We start from the raw sequence: 21,970 nt of genomic DNA on the forward strand, positions 1-21,970 counted from the left end.
TTTGTATTGGAATCATACCTATTTGTCACCGAAGACAAAAGAGGAAGGGAAGGAAAGGAAGAGAAAGGAAGAGAAAGGAGGGGAAGGGAAGAGCAAAAGAGGGAGGGAGGAGGAAAAGGAAGGCCGGGCTGAAATGCTACCAGTTTGGGATGGTCACCGGTACTACCGGAACGGGTAGTAAAAATGCTAAAAAAATGCTTAAAAAAGTTTTAAAAATTGTCAGCTGTGCGACACCAGCTGTACTGCATGATCTTCGGAACTTTTTTAAACTTTTTTTTAAAGCATTTTTAAAGTACCAGTTTGGGAGAACTGGTAGTTAAAAAATGCTTTAAAAAGTTTTTATAAAGTTCCAACAATCAGCTGTGCGATATCACCTGTGCCGCACAATCGTTGAACTTTTTTTTTTAAAAAATTTTTTAGCATTTTTTAAATTATTGGGTCGGGAGAAACCGCTAGTAAAAAAATGCTAAGAAAAGTTTTTTAAGTTTGGTATGCATGCATATGTAGAGTGAACCAGCAGCAGACTTCAGAACATTTCACCCCTGGAAGAAGGGGAAGAAAGAGAGAGAAAGTGGGAGAGAGAGGGGAAGGGAAGAGGAAGGAAGGGATTATTGCTTGATTTTCTATTTCAATCCTTGAAATTTATTATTTTCCCCCTTAAAGAAAATTGAATAACACCCCAGCCCAAACGTATACCATGAATATCAAGCTCGAATTTCCTTTGTATTATTATCATCTAAAATTTAGGTTAGGTTGTGCAGTTTCCCTTAATGGATTCAATTCAGCCGCAAACATTCTTGCAAGCTGCCATTGTCCAATTTGGAATTCCTAAACTCTGACTGTATCGATCTGTCATTACTCTAAAAGGCCAAATCGTAACCACCTCCAGAAGCTGCTCTGTGAGGAGAATGCTTATGTGGCACCAGTTTTGAAAGCTATTTGTATTTACATCTGTTATTAATTGAAATGAGTAGCTGAAGATAGTTGCTGCAGTTTTCACTCAGGTCCGCTGTTGAAGCGGGAGAAATACTTTGTTCTTTTTTTTTTAAAACGTTTTTTATTTTTTTACTTTAAAACAAACTTTCATCATTCATTAATCAATGTGTCATCTGAGTACATTTTTTTGTTTCATAATAGTTATAGCTTACCACCAAATTCTTTATATGCATCTATTCTTATTTTAACACTACAGCTTAAAGTATCTCCTGTCATAAAAATTTCTCTTCCTAAATTATTTAATTTTATACTTTTTATCCATATTCATTTTCCAACCATGATAAAATAACTCCACATGTCACAATAATCAGATTCTTCCTTTCCTTCATTGCTAGTGTTAATTTACTCATTTCTGCACAATCTAATATTTTCTTAACTACGTTTTCCTCTTTAGGGATTTCTTCAGCTTTCCAATTTTGTGCAAATACAATTCTAGCCGCAGTTATTGCATGAAAAATCAAATATACATTTCTTTACTATATTTCCCTGGTAAGATACCAGTGGCGGGTTCCGGATCCTATTCCAGTCGTACCACATAAATGCGCAATGTGCGTGTGTGTTTTAGCACCTCCGCGAGCCTCCGTGATGCTCCAGCTACTCACGGAGCATCGCACAGGTGCTGTATGTGCCATGTGTGGAAGCGCCGAAGACTTAAAAGACCGTTAAGGAGCTCGGATAGATGGACGGGTGGGCCCTCCAGAGCACCGGAACGGTATCCGGTGCTCCGGGCAAGCTCCGGTACGCCCATACCGGGGTACTACCTGCAACCACCATTGGGTTGAGCCAAGGTGGCGCAGTGGTTAAATGCAGCACTGCAGGCTACTGCTAGATCAGCAGGTCAGCGGTTCAAATCTCACCGGCTCAGGGTTGACTCAGCCTTCCATCCTTCTGAGGTGGGTAAAATGAGGACCCAGATTGTTGGGGCAATATGCTGACTCTCTGTAAACCGCTTAGAGAGGCCTGAAAGGCCTATGAAGCGGTATATAAGTCCACTGCTATTGCTATTGCTATTGCTATTGTAAGATACCTAACAAAACAATTCAGGTTTTAAGTCAATATGTTGCTGCGCATCTTCTCCAACTACATTTGAATTCTTGTCCAGTATTTTTTCACTTCTATACATGTCCACCACGTGTGATCATACGACTCCAGCATTTGGTAGTATTTCCAACATTTAGTTTCTTTGTTCTAATTGGTTGATTGGCTGACAGCTTCCTATAAAGGAGCGCAGTCAGCGAAGCTGTTGTTGTTTCATATGAGCGGAAATAAATAATTTTGCTGAAGATCGCTCTGGCTTCGGTTTCCATTCTCGCCCCGAACTTAACAATATCCCTTGCATCTGGGATGGATTAAATGAAGGAAAGCTCTCTGCTTGTTCATATGGCAGAAATACTTGTATCCATCAAAGGGAAGACGGGTTTAGGCCTAAATTACATTTTGGGGGCCTTGGAAAGCATTCTGGACCACCAAAGAAATAATTAAGATCTATTCAATAACTGTAGAAAGGATAGTGGCAGGATTATATTATAAACCAGTACAATAACCATATTTTTTGGACTATAAGGCACACCAGAGTATAAGACGCACCATGATTTTGAAGAGGTAAATTAATAAAAAAAGCTTTAATATGATTCATCACAAACTATTCACTAATGTAGTACCTAGGCACTTTCTTCTGACATATCCTTTTTAATTCATAGTTTTAAAAATTCAGAGAAGTGCAAGCTGCCATTGTCCAACTTCTGGTTGATGAGGTGCTCAGTGTCCTCTGAGCTTGGCTGTTTTCTGCAGAGGTTCCCAACTAGACAACATGAACAGTGCTAGTTGGGATTTGCTCCCATTTTACATATTGGTGGCTTGCCTGATGGGAGAGGTCTTAGTGGTTTGTTGATTGGGTTGATGTTCACTGCTAGCTTCTTTGTCTACATGGGTAGTTCCTTGATTGGGGTATTGTTGACTTCTTGGTTGTTGGTCTAATGTTAATCTTCTTGGTGCATTCATGCGGAAAACCTTTCTGTTGGGTCTGCTCCCAGATGAAATGTCTTATGCATATATGCCTTACATCTTATGAAATTGCTAGTCTGATCATCAAAGTAATAAGTCCTTAGAGGCGGGGATGTCTTCTCTTTGAATCTTCTGCTCATTTCAATGGAAGGTGTCCACAGGATGTATCTCTGTGTTTTCCCGCTGGAATTCTCTACTTAGTTCCCTGATTTCTATCATTTTCTGATAGAGAAAGCCATGGTTGGTGAGGATCTCCTTGGGCTTTTGAAGAGCTGATCAAGAGTGGTGGATTTGTCCTTTACTTGGACAACAAGCAATTCCAAGCAGACACTTCCATCCGTGTTCCTGGAAGAGGAAATTCTGGCATGTCTCCTCAAGTTTCCTTGGGATGCAAGGATGGTTTCCACAAAGTCTCAACTACTGGAGAAGTGATACCAAATTCTCAAGGATGTGGTACGTATCAACGTAGGATAAGGAGTGGCATAACCTGGGTGGATGGGGGGAGTTAAAGAGGGATTTGCCTAGAATCCCTACGTAGGCACAAGTGAATAAAGTCCAACCTCCCTTGAATTCCTTTGAGCCTTATCTAATTCTAAGCAGGTGCTAACAAGTTAGTTGAGAAGATTCCTGCACATAGGCTGTTTAGCAATAAAGGTAAAGGTTCTCCTCACACATATGTGCTAGTCGTTCCGACTTTAGGGGTGGTGCTAATCTCATTTCAAAGCCAAAGAGTCAGCACTGTCTAAAGACATCTCCAGTCATGTGGCCAGCATGACAAAATGCCAAGGTGCACCGAACACTGTTACCTTCCCACCAAAGGTGGTTCCTATTTTTCTACTTGAATTTTTACGTGCTTTCGAACTGCTAGGTTGGCAGAAGCTGGGACAAGTAATGGGAGCTCACTCAGTTATGCGGCGCTAGGGATTTGAACCACCGAACTGCTGACCTTTCGATTGACAAGCTCAGCATCTTAGCCACTGAGCCACCATGTCCCACTATTTATAATTTATTGTTTAGTCATAAATCAGTTTAATTAGACTTTTCATATGGGCCTGGTCTTTTGAGTCTGACAATCATTTGGGTTGTGACATTTGCTTGTTTTAATTTGATACTTGGAAAGAGAAGGGTTTTGGATTTAGCTTAGCCTTACTGAACATCTCTCTGAAGACAAGAATGAATTATTTTATCGGTTTTTTTTTATTAAACAAATTTATGCAGCTGCTCAACTCACACATAGGTGACCCCGATGGCTTATAAATAGAGGAAGAAGCTTCATTTAGATCTTTGTAAAAGGCCAAGCAAATATAACGTGTTTAACGTAGTATGATGCCATTTTTATTGCGTGAAGTGATAAGTCTATTTCAGTTTTTTGCTGAAAAGCACAATATATTCCTGCTTCATGGAACAATTTGAGAGAATATAACAGCTTGAAATGATTTATCCCCACTCTATACCTACACACTATTAATAACATTTAGTTAATCTTTGACATGGAAAAAAAATCTGGTTAAATGTGTTACCTTATATTTCAGTATTTTGACCTAGAGATAATTTGAAGTAACAATTTAGTTCCACCGTTTGGATATATATGTGTGCATCTCTTCTCTTTCTCTCTCTTTTCTGGAAGTGGTAATTCTATTACAGTCACAGACCAGCATTAGAAATAAGAAGCATTAATAAATAAAATAAAATACAAGATAATATTTAATTATCCAATTAGTGGTGGATTGTCAGTGAGCAGTCAAAGTCTGTGTTTTGCAAGTGGTATAACAAAATTTAGTTTATTCAAGGAGATTACATCGGACTGATCCAATAATGGCAATTGTACATTAAAAAAGGATCTGTGTTTTCCAGATATTTTATCTGGTGAGGTGTTATAAGATGGGTCCATGAGTCTGTTTAGAACATGGGTGTCAAACTCAAGGCCCACAGGCTGGATCCAGCCTACAGGGTACTTATCATATTTTTCGGAGTATAAGATGCACCCCCCTCAAAAAATGAGGGTGAAAATCTGGGCGGTCTTATACACAGCATTTTTGGCCTCCCGAAACCCCACCCCCTTTGCAAAAATTGCCATGCATAGCCTTTAGGAGGCTTCCAGAGTGCTCCTGGGGGCTGGGGAGGGCAGAAATGAGCAAGAAATAGCTGTTTTTTTCCTCATTTTTGCACTCCCCAGCCCCAGGAGCACTCTGGAAGCAATAGCAATAGCAATAGCAATAGCAGTAGACTATATACCGCTTCATAGGGCTTTCAGCCCTCTCTAAGCGGTTTACAGAGAGTCAGCATATTGCCCCCAACAATCTGGGTCCTCATTTTACCCACCTCGGAAGGATGGAAGGCTGAGTCAACCCTGAGCCGTGAGATTTGAACCGCTGAACTGCTGATCTAGCAGTAGCCTGCAGTGCTGCATTTAACCACTGCGCCACCTCCTAAAGGCTGTGCATGCCTCTTTCTTTGGCAAAAAACAGGCCTGTTTTTGCGAAAATTGGGCTGTCTTGGGAGGTCTGCAGAGTGCAAAAACTTTTTTTTTAATTTGTCTCTTCAAAATCATGGTGCATCTTATACTCCGGTGCGTGTTATAGTCTGAAAAATATAGTAGATCTGGCCCACTGGGCCACCCTGGAAACAGCGAAGGACCGGCCCTCCCAAGCTCCATTTTTGCAGGCAGAGGATTGCAGGAGACAGTCGCAGCCAAAAACGGAGCTCAGGAGCCTGTTTTCTCTGGCAGACTGTTCTGGCTGCCACAGGCACCCCTGACATGAGTAACGTCGAGCTGGCCATGCCCACTCTGGCCACACCCACAGCAGCCCCCCCCCCGAAGTCAAAGACAACCCTGATGCGGCCTTCAATGAAATTGAGTTTGACACCCCTGTTTTAGAAGGAGCAGTATAGTAGGACCTGTAGTTTTGATAGCCCCTTGTCCACAAAGGTATAGTCTCAGTTCATATAGATATTTTTTTTTGTCACCCCTTCAAGACTGCTGAGGGGAGCACATTGTAGCATGCTAAAGTTAATCCTTTCGGTGTCTGGGGACAGTTATATGGTGTAAATATCTTTCCGCTTTGAAAAGAGGACTTTTGACGGCTCAAGGAGCTCTCTCCTGGAAGAATTCATGCTGAATTGGAATTTCATAGACTAATAAACCTTTTTCTCCATTTCCAGCTATCTGTCCTCCAGGTTCCTTCTTCCAGAACGAGAGGTGCATTCCATGCCCTTCTGGATTCTATCAAGACCAAGCAGGAAGTGACTTCTGTGCGAAATGTCCTCTGGGGACACTGACCATCTCTCCTGGAGCTTTCAGAGCCAATCACTGTAAGAGTCTTAGAGAAATGCCTGATGGTTTTCTGTTTGATGTTGAAAATGTTGGGTGAAATTCAATTTTTTTACTACCGGATTTGTGGGCTTGGCTTGATGGGCGTAGCAGGGGAAGGATAATGCAACATCTCCATTCCCTCTCCACTCTGGGGCTAGTCAGAGGTGGCATTTGCTGGTTCTCTGAACTACTCAAAGTTTCCGCTAGCGGTTCTCCAGAACCTGTCAGAACCTGCTGAATTTCATCCCTAGTGCTCCATCACCGGAGGTTTTCAGAAAAAGACTGGGTGGTCATTTGTCCAGATGATACAGGGTCTTCGCTTGAGCAGGGAGTTGGACTAGAAGACCTCCAAGGTCCTTTCCAACCCTATTATTTTATGTTCTAGACTGGTTTCCAGTAGTTTAATAAAGTAAAGAAACGTAAAGGTTTCCCTTATCCAATCATATAGTTTCATTATCCTAAACCAAGCACTGGTTATTGGATAAATCACAGTTATCTGGTTTGGTTAAGTGAACTATCGTTATCTAAGTTCTTATGTAACGCTGTCATAAATTCTGGTTTAAGAAGCAGAATGGTGGGCTTACACAACATACTGAAGCAAAGCAAGCAACATTATAGGTTAGAATATGGTATCCTGTACAATGTTGAAAAAGGACACGGTGGCTCAGTGGCTAAGACGCTGAGCTTGTCAATCAGAAAGGTCTGCAGTTCGGTGGTTCGAATCCCCAGCACCGTCTTAACGGAGTGAGCTCCCGTTCCTTGTCCCAGCTTCTGCCAACCTAGCAGTTCGAAAGCATGTAAAAATGCAAGTAAAAAAATAGGAACCACCTTTGGTGGGAAGGTAGCAGCGTTCCATGCGCCTTCGGCATTTAGTCATGCTGGCCACATGACAACGGAGGCGTCTTCGGACTGTGCTGGCTCTTCGGCTTCGAAACGGAGATTAACACCGTCCCCTAGAGTCGGGAACGACTAGCACATATGTGCAAGGGGAACCTTTACCTTTATACAATGTTTATATCATCTGTCTTGGATCTGGCTGGGTCAACAAATAATAGGAGAGCAAGATGGTAGAATTCTGGGTTGTATCTGAGTTTGTATTGGCTTCTCTTAATTATGGCCTGTTGAATAAGATACAATAGTTGCAACATAATATTTGCACATTGTGCTAAGCCAAAGCTAAAAATCCACGTTATAATTTTGTATAGAATTCACATCTAGCCCAGAGAAGTAAATATTCATTGAAAATTAGATGATATAAACTTCAACGTATGGTCTGATTCACTCAGAAAGGTCTTTGGCTGGAGAATCATAAACAAATAGAATTCTGGAGTCCTTGATGGTTTCTGAACTTGGTTCTTTTCTTGCAGATGTTTCCTTACCAAACTAGGTAACATTATCAGTAGCACTGATGATGTTACCTAGTTTGGTAATGAAATGTCTGCAAGCAAGCAACCAAACTCAGCTAGCAACAAGGACTCCACTATTCAACCCTGAGCTGCAAATATTATCTTCTATCGGATGGAATTCTGTCCCACAGGTTTTTTAAAAAAATTATGCCCATCCGATAGGTATTACTGATTGCCAGAGGAATGAGGAAGCTGGACGGTGTGATGAAAATGGCCATTATAGACCTTCTTACCAAGATCCATCCACCCAAAAGTCATTTTGTGTTGACAGCAATGGAAAGAGAATAGACTGGACAGAGACAGATGGTGCTTTGACGGATTCCCAGTGTTTGGGTGAGTAGACACAGAGGTTCTTCATGAACATAGAACTTAGACATAACCCAACACTGGAAGTTTTTAAGAAGATGTTGGGTAATCATTTGTCTGAAGTGGTGAAGGGTTTCCTGCCTAAGCACAAGGTTGTACTAGAAGATCTCCAAATCCCTTCCAACTCTGTTATTCTATTCTATTCTATTCTATTCTACTTCTATCTATTCTACTTCTATCTATCTACTCTACTCTACTCTACTCTACTCTACTCTACTCTACTCTATTCTGCTTCTCCAAAAGGCATCTGGATTTTCTTGTCCAGTTTCTTTCATTTGAAACTGTCGTCTTTAACAAATGTTTTGAATAAGACATTTTTAAGAAACTTCTTGGATAAGAAGCGAAACATTTTCAAGGAAAAAAAATGAGACATCCAGTTACCTTTTGGAGAAACAACCATGACCTGGATGGTTGAGGTTCTTCATAGACAACTCCAACAAAAGAAGATGCATCCATGAATGCGTCTCAAAGTGAACTCCCTTGTTTTCCTTCTTCCCTTCCCTTCCCTCCCTCCATTCTTTCTAATTAGAACTATTAGATTTGGAAAGCTGAGTACCCCCTTTAGGCTCAGCTGTAATAGGACTTAATTGTTTTAGCAAGAAATAATTGTTTCATCTTCTCTCCATAATCCTTGGGGATGAAATTGGCACTTGTGGTCCCTTAAATTGATCCCGAAGGCCACCCTTGGCATTCATTTCGGAGAGGTTGTAAGACAAGACACTTCCCTAGGGGCGGATTGGCTGGTGTGCAGTTACACAACTGTACTTGAGGTACCTTGAGGTATCGTGTATCCCAGGGAAAAGATAAACCTGTTTTCAAAATAATAGCGATTGCCATAATGATAGCCTTCAGTTGTGATAATAATCTTAATTAGCATCTTCATCTGTAGTTTTTACCCTTAACAAGGTGATAACCCAGTTGCCCAGGTATTTATAGACATCGAAGCGTTTGTCTGACAGAGAGCCATTGAGAAGGACCGTTCTTCCCCTACTCCCATGCCCATCATCCCTGCCCTCTCCCTTTCCCCTCCCATGCACTCCTCTTTCTCCGCCTCTCTACATCTGGCACTTTGCCCCAAATCCATCAGGTGCTTCCCCATTGGTCCAAAATTTGGGTGCATCTTATACACTGAATACAGCATTTTTGCCTCCCGAAACCCCTTCACAAAATGGCCATGATAGCCTTATGGAGGTTGCAGAGAGCTGCTGGGGGCTGGAGAGGGCAGAAATGAGCAAAAAACTGGCCTTTTTTTGCTCAATTTTGCCCCCCCCCCAGCCCCCAGCAATACTCTATAAGCCTCCTAAAGGCTATCCATGCCCTTTTTTTGACATAAAAGGGCCAATTTTTGCAAACAACAGCCCGTTTTTTGCTCATTTTCCTTCCCCCCCCCGGAGCACTCTACAAGCCTCCTAAAGGCTATTCATGCCCCCTTTTTTAAAAAAATGGGCTCGTTTTTGAGAGTTTTGCAGAGTGCAAAACCTTTTTTAAAAAAATTTGCCTCTTCAAAACCTTGGTGTGTCTTATACTCCAAAAAATACGGTACTTCATCCCCCTCTGTTTCTTTTCAGTCCTCCAGCGTTTTGAGAAGGTTCCTCCTTCCAATCTTATCTTCACCACACAGAGAATTGGAAACAATTGGAACTAAAGCACTCCGAGGAATGCCTATGAACACCCTTCAGCAATGCGTTGCAGGTCAGAAAGTTTCCAATGTTTCCATTTTCCAAACCTAAAGTCTTCTTAGCAAGGTGGGCTGGAAACAAGTCATCTGAATTAAAAGTCATACAGATAAAAGTCCCAAGGGGACTTTTGAAGACGTTTCGCATCTCATCCCAGAAGCTTCTTCAGCTCTGATTGGATGGTGGGGAATGGAAGGATTTATGTTCCTTGCAGACAGCTGGTCATTTGCATCCTTTTAGAGAGTTGTTGAGGCCACCTGGAGGTTTATCTGAGTGGTGCAAATGGGTGTGGAGCCTTCTTGGCTGAAGGATATTTTTCTGCCCTGTGTTCCTTTGCCATTGAAGACAGGGGCAGGCCATTGGGGATGAGCCTGTATTGTCTGCGTCTCGAACTGAAACGCAAATGGTTCCTGTAGTCTACATTTTTTTTTCTGGAAGTATGTTCATACTCTGCACCATTTGAAGGGTGGTCACTAGAGGTGGTATTCAGCAGGTTCTGACAGTTCTGGAGAACCAGTAGTGAAATTTTGAGTAGCTCGGGGACTCTGGACTGGCCCCACCCCATTTATTCTCTGCCCCCGAATCCCAGCTGATCAGGAGGGAATGGGGATTTTGCAGAATCCTTCCCCTGGAGCAGGGAGGGAATGGAGATTTTGCAGTATCTTCCCCGGAGCAGGGAGTGAATGGAGATTTTGCAGTATCCTTCCCCTGGAGCAGGGAGGGAATGGAGATTTTGCAGTATCCTTCCCCTGGAGCAGGGAGGAAATGGAAATTTTTGCAGCATCCTTCCCCTGGAGGAGGGAATAGAGATTTTGCAGTATCCTTCCCCTGGCGGAGGAGGGAATGGAGATTTTGCAGTATCCTTCCCCTGGAGCAGGGAGGGAATAGAGATTTTGCAGTATCCTTCCCCTGGCGGAGGGAGGGAATGGAGATTTTGCAGTATCCTTCCCCTGGAGCAGGGAGGGAATTGAGATCTTGTAGTATCCTTCCCTGGCGGAGGGAGGGAATGGAGATTTTGCAGTATCCTTCCCCTGGCGGAGGGAGGAATGGAGATTTTGCAGTATCCTTCCCCTGGAGCAGGGAGGGAATAGGATTTTGCAGTATCCTTCCCCTGGCGGAGGGAGGGAATGGAGATTTTGCAGTATCCTTCCCCTGGAGCAGGGGGAATGGAGATTTTGCAGTATCCTTCCCTTGGCGGAGGGAGGGAATGGAGATTTTGCAGTATCCTTCCCTGGAGCAGGGAGGGAATGGAGATTTTGCAGTATCCTTCCCCTGGAGCAGGGAGGGAATGGAGATTTTGCACTATCCTTCCCCTGGAGCAGGGAGGAAATGGAGATTTTTGCAGTATCCTTCCCCTGGAGCAAGGAGGGAATGGAGATTTTGCAATATCCTTCCCCTGGCGGAGGGAGGGAATGGAGATTTTGCAGTATCCTTCCCCTGGAGCAGGGAGGGAATGGAGATTTTGCAGTATCCTTCCCCTGCCATGCCCACCAAGCCATGGCACGCTCACCAAGCTACGCCCACAGAATCGGTAATAAAAAAATTGAATCCCACCACTGTCCTGCTCCATTTGAAGGGTGTTCACCCCAAAGTGCATAGCTACAGTAGCTGTCTGCAAGGAGTATAATCCTTCCATTCCCCACCATCCAGTCAGAGCTGAAGAAGCTTCTTGGATGAGAAGCGAAACTCTTCATAGAAAAGACAGAAAGTCCATTTGCCTCTTGAAAAAGGACCTTTGGGACAACCATGACCTGGATGACCGAGGATCTCCATAGAGATACAAGATAAAGCTACTGTACTGGTGGTTGAGAGGTCTCTATCAGCTTGGTTGCTTCCTTGCAGATGTTTCATTACCATACTAGATAACCTCGTCAGTGCTAGAAGGAGCGGGGTTTGTTCTCAAAGAACACCAAGAACCTCAGAATTGAACCCCGAGTTGCAAATCTTCTCTTCTATTGCTTTCAGTGGTTGTTATTCATGACAGCGGTGTATTTCCTTTAATGTCTATGATACACTGGGCCTCAGAATATCAACTATTCTACCTGTGTTACATTGTAGAAAAGTAATGGCTAATCTTTTTTGGCTCGGGTGCCAAAAGCGCACACGTGGTGCTATAGCCCGTTTACAGATGCCTACACCCATAATTCAATCCTCCGCACCCCCTGTGCATGCGTGCATGACCCCCCAACTGCCCCGTCCCTCGCTCATGCACGCATGACCCCATCCCATTTTTGGGGGCCTAGCAGGCCACTGAAGCCTCCGCAAGCTGGAAACGGCCCCTAGGTAGGCCTGGTAGGCCCGATTTTCGCCCTCCCCAGGCTTCGGAAGCTTTTGAAGCCTGGGAAGGGTGAAACAGCCATGTCTGGCCTCTAGAGGCTCTTCAAAGGCTGAAAGTCAGTTGGTCAGCTTGCACAACACACTACAGCTGACCTAGGGCAAGGGTCAGCAAACTGTGGCTCTGGAGCCGCATGCGGCTCTTTTCTCCCTCTGCTGCGGCTCCGTCACGGTTCGGCGCCATAATTTTGAGAGGAGCTTCCGGTGGGGGTGGAGGGGAAGAAGCACAGTGCTCCAGGAGAAGACTCTATGGCAAGGGGAGGGTTTTTTTCAGTTGTCTCCACAATTGATAGGGCTTTCGGTTATGACAGGTAGAGGAAAATGTACGCCGCACTAGGAGGAGACTCTATGGTGGGGGAACTGAACTTCCAGTCAACTCCAGAATTGAACAAGGGGTTTCCACCTTTGTGGCTTCCGGTGTTTCTTTTCTGTGGGAAATGGCTCTTTGAGTGTTTAAGTTTGCCGACCCCTAAGCTAGGGCAACGGCTTGCGTGCCCTCAGAGATGGCTCTATGTGGCACCTGTGGCATCCGTAGAGGCTCAAGATACAAAGTCAAATGCTGTCCAATGGAACAGAGGACCTTATCTAAAAGATGACCATTCAGTGTATTTACTTCTGGTTGCATTCATTGCCCAAGCAAAGGCAGTGGCATTGATTCCAGAGCTCATGTGACACCTTCTTCTGATGTTTACAGAGTGTGAGAAGGACGAGTCCTGTGGATTTCTCACCATGTCAGCCGTGGGCTCGGAAACGTTGTGCGAGCTGTACAGTGCTCGGGAGAGCCATTATAACTGCTCTACTTCTGGACTGGTAAACTACGTACATTTGTTTTATGATGATTAAAATGGGGAATTCAAAGCGATGCCTTCTCCCTTTAAAGGTACTTTGAGACCCATCAAACGGGGCTCCGTTAAGACCTTGAAAGCTGGAAAGCGGTAGCAGGAAAAAGGCATTTTAAGATCAAGGGCTCAATCTTAACCCTGCCATGGGAGTGGATTTGATTCCACGTGTACATTGCAAGCATCGTCTTCTTTTAACGACACCATAATCCCTTGCAGGGTGGAGCATGGGCACTGAATAGAGCTGAGTCTTTACTGGCCAGATGCCCTTCCTGTTGCCGATGCAGAGTTTTTCGGCAGATATATTCTCATAGTGCCCAGAGAGAGAAATATCTGCCTCTACCTAGGATTGAACTCACAGTCTCCTGATTGTGAGGTGAGAGTTCTACCTCTAGGCCACCACACCACTCATGTACATTACAAGTGCATTACACCACTCATGTGCAATGCACCACTCATGTACATTACAAGTGCATTACACCACTCATGTACAATGCACCACTCATGTACATTACAAGTATGACACTGTAATATTAACATAGAATCATAAGGCTGGAAGGGACCTCAGAGATCTTCTTTTCCAGCCCTCTGCAAGGGAACTTATATACCATCCTGGTCAAATGGTTGTCCAGTTTATTTCTGAGAACCTCCAATGATGCAGCAATTCAGTGGAATTAGTATCTTCTGTGTAACACGGTCTTCTTTTCATTAAACTAGACATACCCAATTCCAGCAACCGTTCTCCATATGTTTTAGCCTCCAGTCCCCTAAAAGAAGACCCTACACAATTTGAGACAAGTGGATAAGAGGAGGGTTAACTTTGCCTGGCTATACAGTATAGATCATAGAATAATAACATTGGAAGGGACTTTGGAGGTCTTCTAGTCCAACCCCATATACTATTCCAGACAAGCAGCTGGCTAGTCTCTTCTTAAAAAAACCCCAGTGATGAAGCAACCACCATTCTGAAGGCAACTTCTGTCCCACTGATTAATTGTCCTGTCAGAAGATTTCTCCTTACTTCTAGGTTGGATGTCTCTTTAACAAGATTTCACCCATTACTTCCTGCCCTGGCCTCAGGTGCTTGGAGGTTAAGCCAATCCCCTCTTCTCTGTGACAGTCTTTCAAATCCTGGAAGACAGTTAGCGTGTCCCTTCTATTCCTTCTCTTCCGTAGGCTAGACATAAGCTAACTCCCCAGCCATTAATCACACGATTTAGCCTCCAAATCCTTCATCATCTTTGTGTTTTGACCTACGCTTCCCAGCAGCACAAGCCGAGTCCTTGTCCCAATAAATCCTTTTAATTAATTTACAGTGAATTCCTCTCCAGCAAAGTCTTTTCTCTCCCCAAATTTCAAGATAGTTCACAATTACCGACCTTTATCAGGCTTGGAAAGTGGCCAGGCTGATATCTTTCAGATGCCCCAATATTTGGCAAGAATGCAGGAGTGAACTAATTGTCTCCTGCAAACTCCACTCCTCTTTCGCTCCTCTTTTATTTCTTCTGGGAGGGCCATTCATCGTCCACCTGTGGCCTTACTCCCAAGTTGACCCTGTTCTTTAGCTGTTCCCTTCGTCTGGCAACTCTGCACATGCGCACACTGGGAACAGGCTCCAGCTGTTCGTCTGCCTCACTGATGTCTGACTCCGAAGGCAGCTGATAACTGGCATTTGGCCCTGGCCCCATCTCTGCCTCTGACACAGAGCCCTTGTCAGAGCCTTCCCCAGACTCCAGGATTGGCCCATGTTCCTCCCCAACCTCCTCACTGTCCAAATCTGCTGCCATCTCCTCTGGTCACTGGTGGGCCACGACCCTTTTGTTGCCCTTTTCTGCAATCCTGCAACTCATTGACTACTAATTAGCTTTCTCTGAACCTTTCGTTATCCTAGGTCCAAGGTGCTTGGGAGAATTCTCTTGCCACCAGCATTGCCAATCTCAGCTGCCTAATTAAAGTGAGAACCCAGAGAAGAAAGATTCGTTGAGCATATACCTGAAAAAAGGTATGTACAGAAGAGCTTTGATTACTCTCAGGGTGCGTGCAATAGAGGCCCACAACAATTTTATGTTTTAGAGCCAGGGTGGGGTTTCTCGCCCCGTTCTAACCGGTTCGGTTGGAACGGGGCCGGCGGCGTCCTCGTGCACGCGTGCAGTGCACGCATGCGTACTAGCATCTATGCGATGCTCCAGCTGCTCCTGGAGGATCGCGCAGGTGCTGTATGCGTCCTGCGCATGCGTGGAAGTGCAGAACCCGTCAAAACCGGGTAAGAAACGCGGGCGGTGGACCCTTCGGCGTTCCCGGAAGTTACTTACTTCCGGGTTCGCCGACCAAACCGGTTCGCGGGGACCGCCGCGAACCACCTGAAACCCCCCTGTTTAGAGCTGTGATGTTTGCTTAGGTTGAGGGTTAGAAGATGTTGGTGGGGCTTGGACATCCACTAGATCAGAGTTTCCCAACATTTTCGGCTTTGCGGACCTGGAGTGAGGGGGGGGGCAGAAGAGGGATGGTTCCATACAAGCGGCCAGCAAGTGTGCATGCACAACTCCATTTGTGCATGTGGCTTGCACATGCAATTGCCACTCTGTTCTGATCCAGCTCCCCACACATAACAAATCCTCTGAAGTGAACTCAAAAGGTGCCTTCATTAGGAGTCTTGGCAGCCCCAACAAAAAGTTTCTCTTTCACCTCAAGCTAACAAGTCTGTCCGCCCCAGAAGATGAATAGTTGTCTGTTCTGACCCCCTCCTCCGTCCAGTAATGACCGAGACAAGCTTAGCTGGAATGTCACAGCACTTTATTAACAGGAAACATAAACCTCGTTGGCTGAAAGCCCAAGCAGACAAACAGATAAGAACCTTGGCAGCAATTCAGACTTTGACAGATACAGATAACAGCTTCTCCAGCGTTAAGAAATAAGTTGAATCCTGCAACCAGACTCCTGACAAATTCCCTCCTTAAATACAATCTTGAGAGGAGCCTAATTACAACCACCTGGGTCTAATTATCTTTTGTATCTGCGTAGCTGCTCTCTACGTCGATCTGCTCGCTGTTGCCGGGCATCCAGGACCACTTCCCTTGTCTCCTCATCACTGCTCCAAGGCCTGACGTCAGGAGCACACTCCCTTCAGCTTTTACCACTGCTCCATGCCTCAGGCGCCTCCTGGTGGCCAACCAACCTCTATGCGCCCTGCTCGGAGTTGGAACCCTGTCAGGGTCCTCCAACTCTTCCAGAGCCGACTCATAAGGCCCCTTGCTGGTGGAGTCTGTTAGCAGCTCCAACTGCTCCTGCTGGGCCACAACAGTTGTCTGTCACATCTATTCATCTCTGCCCACTGCCTTTTATCTCCAGAGCTAGGTTGGGGCTTCTCTAGCAGCAGTGGCTCTTCCATCCCAAGGACCGGCTCATAGATTTCCACTCCTCTCCTCTGCCTTCTGTGCATCCTCACATCAGGCACTGGACCCAGCTGTTCCTCCTCTTCCTCATCAGCCACCTCCAGACCTGCGGGCTGTTGACTCTCCATCTGAGGGCTGTTGTGTCCTGCCAGTGGCCAGTAGAGCTGGCAGCAGATTCGGACAGTGAGGAGGTTGGGGAGGAACATGGGCCAGTCCTGGAATCTGAGGAAGGCTCTGATGAGTGCTCTGTGTTGGAGGCAGAGAGGAGACCAGAGTCGTATGCCAGTTATCAGCTGCCTTCAGGGGCAGACATCAGTGAGGCAGACGAACAGCTGGAGTCTGTTCCCAGTGTGTGCATGTGCAGAGTTGCCAGATGAAGGGAACAGCTAAAGAACAGGGGTCAACGGGAGTAAGGCCACAGGGGCACGATGAATGGTCCCTCCCAGAGGAAATAAAAGAGGAGCGAAAGGGGAGTGGAGTTTGCAGGAGACAATTAGTTCGCTTAATTGGTTTGTGACTTTCCAGACTCCTTGCCAGGTTTTGCAGATATCGGCCTGGCAACTCTCCAAGCCAGATAAGGTCTGTGACTGCAAATCCTCCTTTGAAAGACTTTGCTGGATGTGAATGAGCAGAATTCACAGCAAATTAATAAAAGGATTTTTTTTGTCAGGACAAGGAGTTTGCTTCATGCTCTTGGGAAGCCTCGGTCAGAATAGAGCCAAGGTGGTGCAGTGCTTAGGGTGCAGTACTGCAGGCCACTTCAACTGACTGTTATCTGCAGTTCAGCAGTTCTAATCTCACCGGCTCAAGGTTGACTCAGCCTTCCATCCTTCCGAGGTGGGTGAAATGAGGACCCAGCCTGTGGGGGCGATATGCTGACTCTGTAAACCGCTTAGAGAGGGCTGAAAGCCCTATGAAGCGATATATAAGTCTAACTGCTATTGCTATTGCTATAATAGGGGCTGACAGACAGGCCAGGCTCCACCTCTCTCTCTCTCTCTCTAACAGCTCCATTCCCTCTTCCCCCCTCAGAGCTCTTAGATTCTCCTCTCCTCTGATTCGGTTACTTGAGGGGCCGATGGGCGACAGGCCACAACACATATGAAGTGTGTGCGCATGTGCTCGCCCACTGCTCGTGCAAGTGGAAATGCCACACAACGGTTGCAAAGCCATCACATCCCACTAGTGGCCTCGGCCACCGATTTGTGACCCCAGCACTAGATAATCCACTAAAGCTGGCCAGTCGTTGCTCACCACCTGTGTTTGCTGCTGATCAGTTTATTTGTGAAAACAAATAAATGGTTAAAATGAATTAATTGTCGCAAGGAAGCCTACAATTCAATGCGAGTAACAATATCACTATAAGTAGTTTTCAACTTGCAACCATTCGTTTAACAATGGTTCAAAGCTACGATGGCCTCAAAAAAGTGATTGACGACCTATTCTTGCACTTACAATCATCACAAGTTGCGAACACGATGGGCAGGCTTCATTCACGGTCATAACCTTGAGCACTATGTGTACAACACAGTGGTGGGATTCAATTTTTTGTACTACCAGTTCTTTCGGAGTGGTTGTGTGTGGCAGAGGTGGGTTCCTACCAGCTCGCACCTATTCGGTAGAACCGGTTCGTGAAATCTACCGAACCGGTTAGAAGAGGTTCCACCTTTGGACCCAGAAAGCAGGCCACACCTACAGAAGAGGTTCCAAAAATTTTTGAAACCCACCACTGGTGTGTGGGTGTGGCTTGGTGGGTATGACTTGGTGGGATGGCAGGGAAAGGATACTGTAAAATCCCCATTTCCTCCCCACTCCAGGGGAAGGATACTGTGAAATCTCCATTCCCACCCCACTCCAGGGGAAAGATACTGTGAAATCTCCATTCCCTACCCACTCCAGGGGAATACTGCAAAATCGCCATTCCCACCACACTCCAGGGGAAGGATACTGTGAAATCTCCATTCCCACCACACTCCAGGGGAAGGATACTACAAAATCTCCATTTCCACCCCACTCCAGGGGAAGGATACTACAAAATCTCCATTCCCACCCCACTCCAAGGGAAAGATACTGTAAAATCCCCATTCCCACCACACTCCAGGGGAAGGATACTGTGAAATCTCCATTCCCACCACACTCCAGGGGAAGGATACTGCAAAATCGCCATTCCCACCACACTCCAGGGGAAGGATACTACAAAATCTCCATTCCCACCCCACTCCAAGGGAAAGATACTGTAAAATCCCCATTCCCACCACCTCCAGGGGAAGGATACTGTGAAATCTCCATTCCCACCACAGTCCAGAAGAAGGTTACTGCAAATCCCCATTCCCTCCTGATCAGCTGGGACGCAGGAGGCAGAGAAGATGGGGGTGGGGCCAGTCAGAGGTGGTATTTACCAGTTCTCCGAACTACTCAAAATTTCCGCTACCGGTTCTCCAGAACTGGTCAGAACCTGCTGAATCCCACCTCTGCTACAACAGAGAGCAGTTAAAAGTTCTACCTCACTTCAAGCCAGGAGCAAGCTACTTTTTTTTTTTTTTTTAAGGATTGTTGGAATTTTGACAGTGTGTTGTGGACATTTTCACAAAGTCCTTCCAACCGAGGGAGTAGGCTAATAGAAACAGTTGCCTCTTTGTTTTCCAGGACAAGATTTCACTACAGTGGGAGTCAAGACATTTGAGAAGACTGATTTTCAGGATGTTGTTTCTGGCGTGTACAGCATTTTGGTTGTATCAGCATCTGGTACATCTTTGACAGATGTTCATCTCTTCTGCCGCCAAGCCTGTCACCAAGATGCTTGCTGTGATGGCTTTATCTTAAGCCAGCTCATACTTGATGGAGGTAACTGTTTAGGCTACAGCTGTGGATGAGAAGGTCGCCTTTCCTTTTACACCATGTGCTTATGCTTAGGAATAAGCCCACTGGAGCAGAAATCTAGCTTTGCTTATCTTACAACTGTTGGCAGAAATGTCCATCTGGGTTCAGTTCCAAGTGGGGGGAAAGAGACACTGGAAACATGGAGGCTGGTTGGAAAGATGGTTTAATGGTGGACAGGATCACATGGTTTGAGATCCTGGGCAAAAAAGGGAAGAGATGCTGAGAGAGCCTCGGTGTTATGCCCTCTGTTGGGCTTTGAATTTGAGCTTGTGTTCTGTTGGTTGTCAGACTCCAATGGGGCCATGTAACTTAGGTTATCTGTGTCCCAGGCTTGGTTGAGCCTTGCTGGTGATGTAATCTTTGCAGGTGCCATGTGATGAGTTCTGTTGCTAGATGGTAGAGGGCTAATCCTACCTTTGTTGGATCCTGGGTGAGAGCATTTGCCTATGAATAGACCTAGCTATCTCTATCTCTTAAGTGCAGACATCTGCTGTGGGCTATTGAGGGGTGGGGGCTATTAAGAGTGAGCCCACTTCCTGTCTTAAAAACATTTTCTCTATTTCTCCTCCAGGGAAATATAATATTCTGCCTTTTAATATTTCCTAGAATATTTCTTTCTCCTAGGAGAGGGACTGGGTGCTAACTTCGTACATGAGAATGTAGATGATAAAGCTCTAGATGATTAATTTAAGACAGGGTAACTTGTTACGACATTTTATTAATCAGTGATAATGGTTAGGCTTGCAGATGTTATCGTTTATAATTCAGGAAATGGTGTGCAAACTTTCTGGCATGTAAGCTAATTGGAAAAAAAAAGAGAAGAATTACAGTTTCTTCCTCCATTACAGTTTTTTTCCTGTTGTTCTTTTCAATGTTCATCAATATGTCAGTGACTCTGAAAATATATTTCTAGCCAAACTAGGATTAGGGAGAAACAAGTCTAAATCCTCACAGCTGTGAAGCCAACTAATGGTGATATTAGGCCAATCTGAATTTCTCAGTGTTGTTGTGAGCTTTAAATGTGATGGAAGAAGGACCAGAGGTGGGTACCTACCAGTTCGCACCTATTCGGTAGAACCGGTTCGTCAAATCTACCGAACCGGTTAGAAGAGGTTCCACCAGACCCGGAAAGCAGGCCACACCTACAGAAGAGGTTCCAAAATTTTTTGAAACCCACCACTGGTCCTTGGATATGATTATTCTACACTATCATGCTCCTATTTATAAAACTCAGTGCCTCTGTGAAAGATAAGGTGACTACTGCGTTTGTGGCGCAATCAGAACATTGTGTGTGTTGAAGTTGTTTTAACGCAAACCAAAGATGCCTTTTAAAAAAAGTTTACATCATATTCTTATGCAGCCAGTGCTGTGTGTGAGGTAATTTAAGGTGGTTCTGACAAGTGTCGTCGGCATCTTCATATCCGGCACATGGGGCAAGCCTCCCATCCGGTCACATGGCGGCAAGCCACTCCCACAAAGGAGGCCACACCCACAGAGTAGGTTCGAACAATTTTTGAAACCCACCACTGAGAAGGACATGCTGGCTGCCTTGATTCCACTATAGAAAAGGCAGGATGTAAGCTGAGCAAAGTAAGAAAATGTTGAAAAGTAAAATACCCTTACAGTCAAGAATCCTTCAAATAGCCTAACTGAAAATACATCCCGATAGACGATTTCGGAATCGAATCCAGAAGTTCAGATAAGGGATGAATGGACCATACTTTGCTCCATTTACTCATAGACAATTTTTTCCAGACTAATTAGGATTATATCAGAGTTGAAGTCAGTGGTGGGATTCCAAATCTTTTCCTATTGATTCTATGAGAACATGTTTGTGTATGAACTCGCGTTTCATGGGGGAGCTCGCGCTTCCTGCGCAGCACTCAAAGACTGCCCTCGGTGTCAGCGCTGGTGAGCTGAACTGTTTTTTTAAGCTCAGCTGAAGCGTGGCAATCCACTCTGCGTGTGAATCAGCTGAACTAAAAACAAGATATCATAGGACAGGGAACGGCGGGAGCGGGAGGGCGGAGCCAACCCGAGGTTGTATTTGCCAGTTCTCTGAACTACTCAAAATTTTCACCTGAACCAGCCCCGAACCAGCTGAATACCACCTCTGATTGGAGTGGAATGTACAAAGGGAGTGAGAATCACTGGAATGTGAGGTACATATTTTTTTGACACTCCTTGGAATGACCAAGTATCTGAACAATATTTCAATCTCTGGCTTCCCTTGGACCGTGCTGAAGTTTTAAATCTATTCTGTGACAACAGAGGTGTTCCTCTGTAGTGTGAGGTATATGTCCAGAGCAGTGGTGGGATTCAAATAATTTAACAACCGGTTCTCTGCCCTAATGACCAGCTGGGTAGACCTGGCTCGATGGTCATAGGACCATGTGGGCATAGCCAACTCAACATCACTCAGGTCGATGGCTGCTTCGCCTTAGCTGTTACAATGTAATGAGGGTTAACCGGAGAGGCAGTTTCTGTAAGCAGGGCAATAAAGATTAGGCTAGAAACAACACCAGAATGTTTCCTTCCTGCCTTCCTTACAGGATTAGCCCTGGAAAGTGGGGAAAAACAAAATAAGATTTCTTCCAAAAACCGGTTTTCCGAACTGCTTAGAAAGTTAACAACCGGTTCTCCCGTATAGGTGCGAACCGGCTGAATCCTACCGCTGATCCAGAGGCATTTATCTCTCACTCTCTTTTTGATACTCCTTGGATTGACCATGTAACTGCACAATATTTCATTCTCTGCTTCTCTT

The 21,970-nt window shown here is 45.1% G+C and overlaps 1 protein-coding gene across 1 annotated transcript in view; it reads left to right on the forward strand.

The window, feature by feature from the left end:
- The window catches only part of TG (thyroglobulin), a gene marked incomplete at its 5' end in the record, with an annotated part of 167,551 nt that overhangs the window by 40,169 nt on the left and 105,412 nt on the right, over positions 1 to 21,970 (forward strand). The window contains 10 exon segments of the mRNA XM_032222300.1: positions 3,230 to 3,259; positions 3,262 to 3,453; positions 6,163 to 6,312; positions 7,882 to 8,052; positions 9,654 to 9,703; positions 9,705 to 9,777; positions 12,790 to 12,905; positions 14,826 to 14,897; positions 14,900 to 14,936; positions 18,973 to 19,170. Of these exon segments, the coding sequence (XP_032078191.1) occupies positions 3,230 to 3,259; positions 3,262 to 3,453; positions 6,163 to 6,312; positions 7,882 to 8,052; positions 9,654 to 9,703; positions 9,705 to 9,777; positions 12,790 to 12,905; positions 14,826 to 14,897; positions 14,900 to 14,936; positions 18,973 to 19,170 (1,089 nt within the window).

This window comes from Thamnophis elegans, chromosome 8 (genome assembly GCF_009769535.1).
Source record: "Thamnophis elegans isolate rThaEle1 chromosome 8, rThaEle1.pri, whole genome shotgun sequence".
NCBI classification, from domain to species: Eukaryota; Metazoa; Chordata; class Lepidosauria; order Squamata; family Colubridae; genus Thamnophis; species Thamnophis elegans.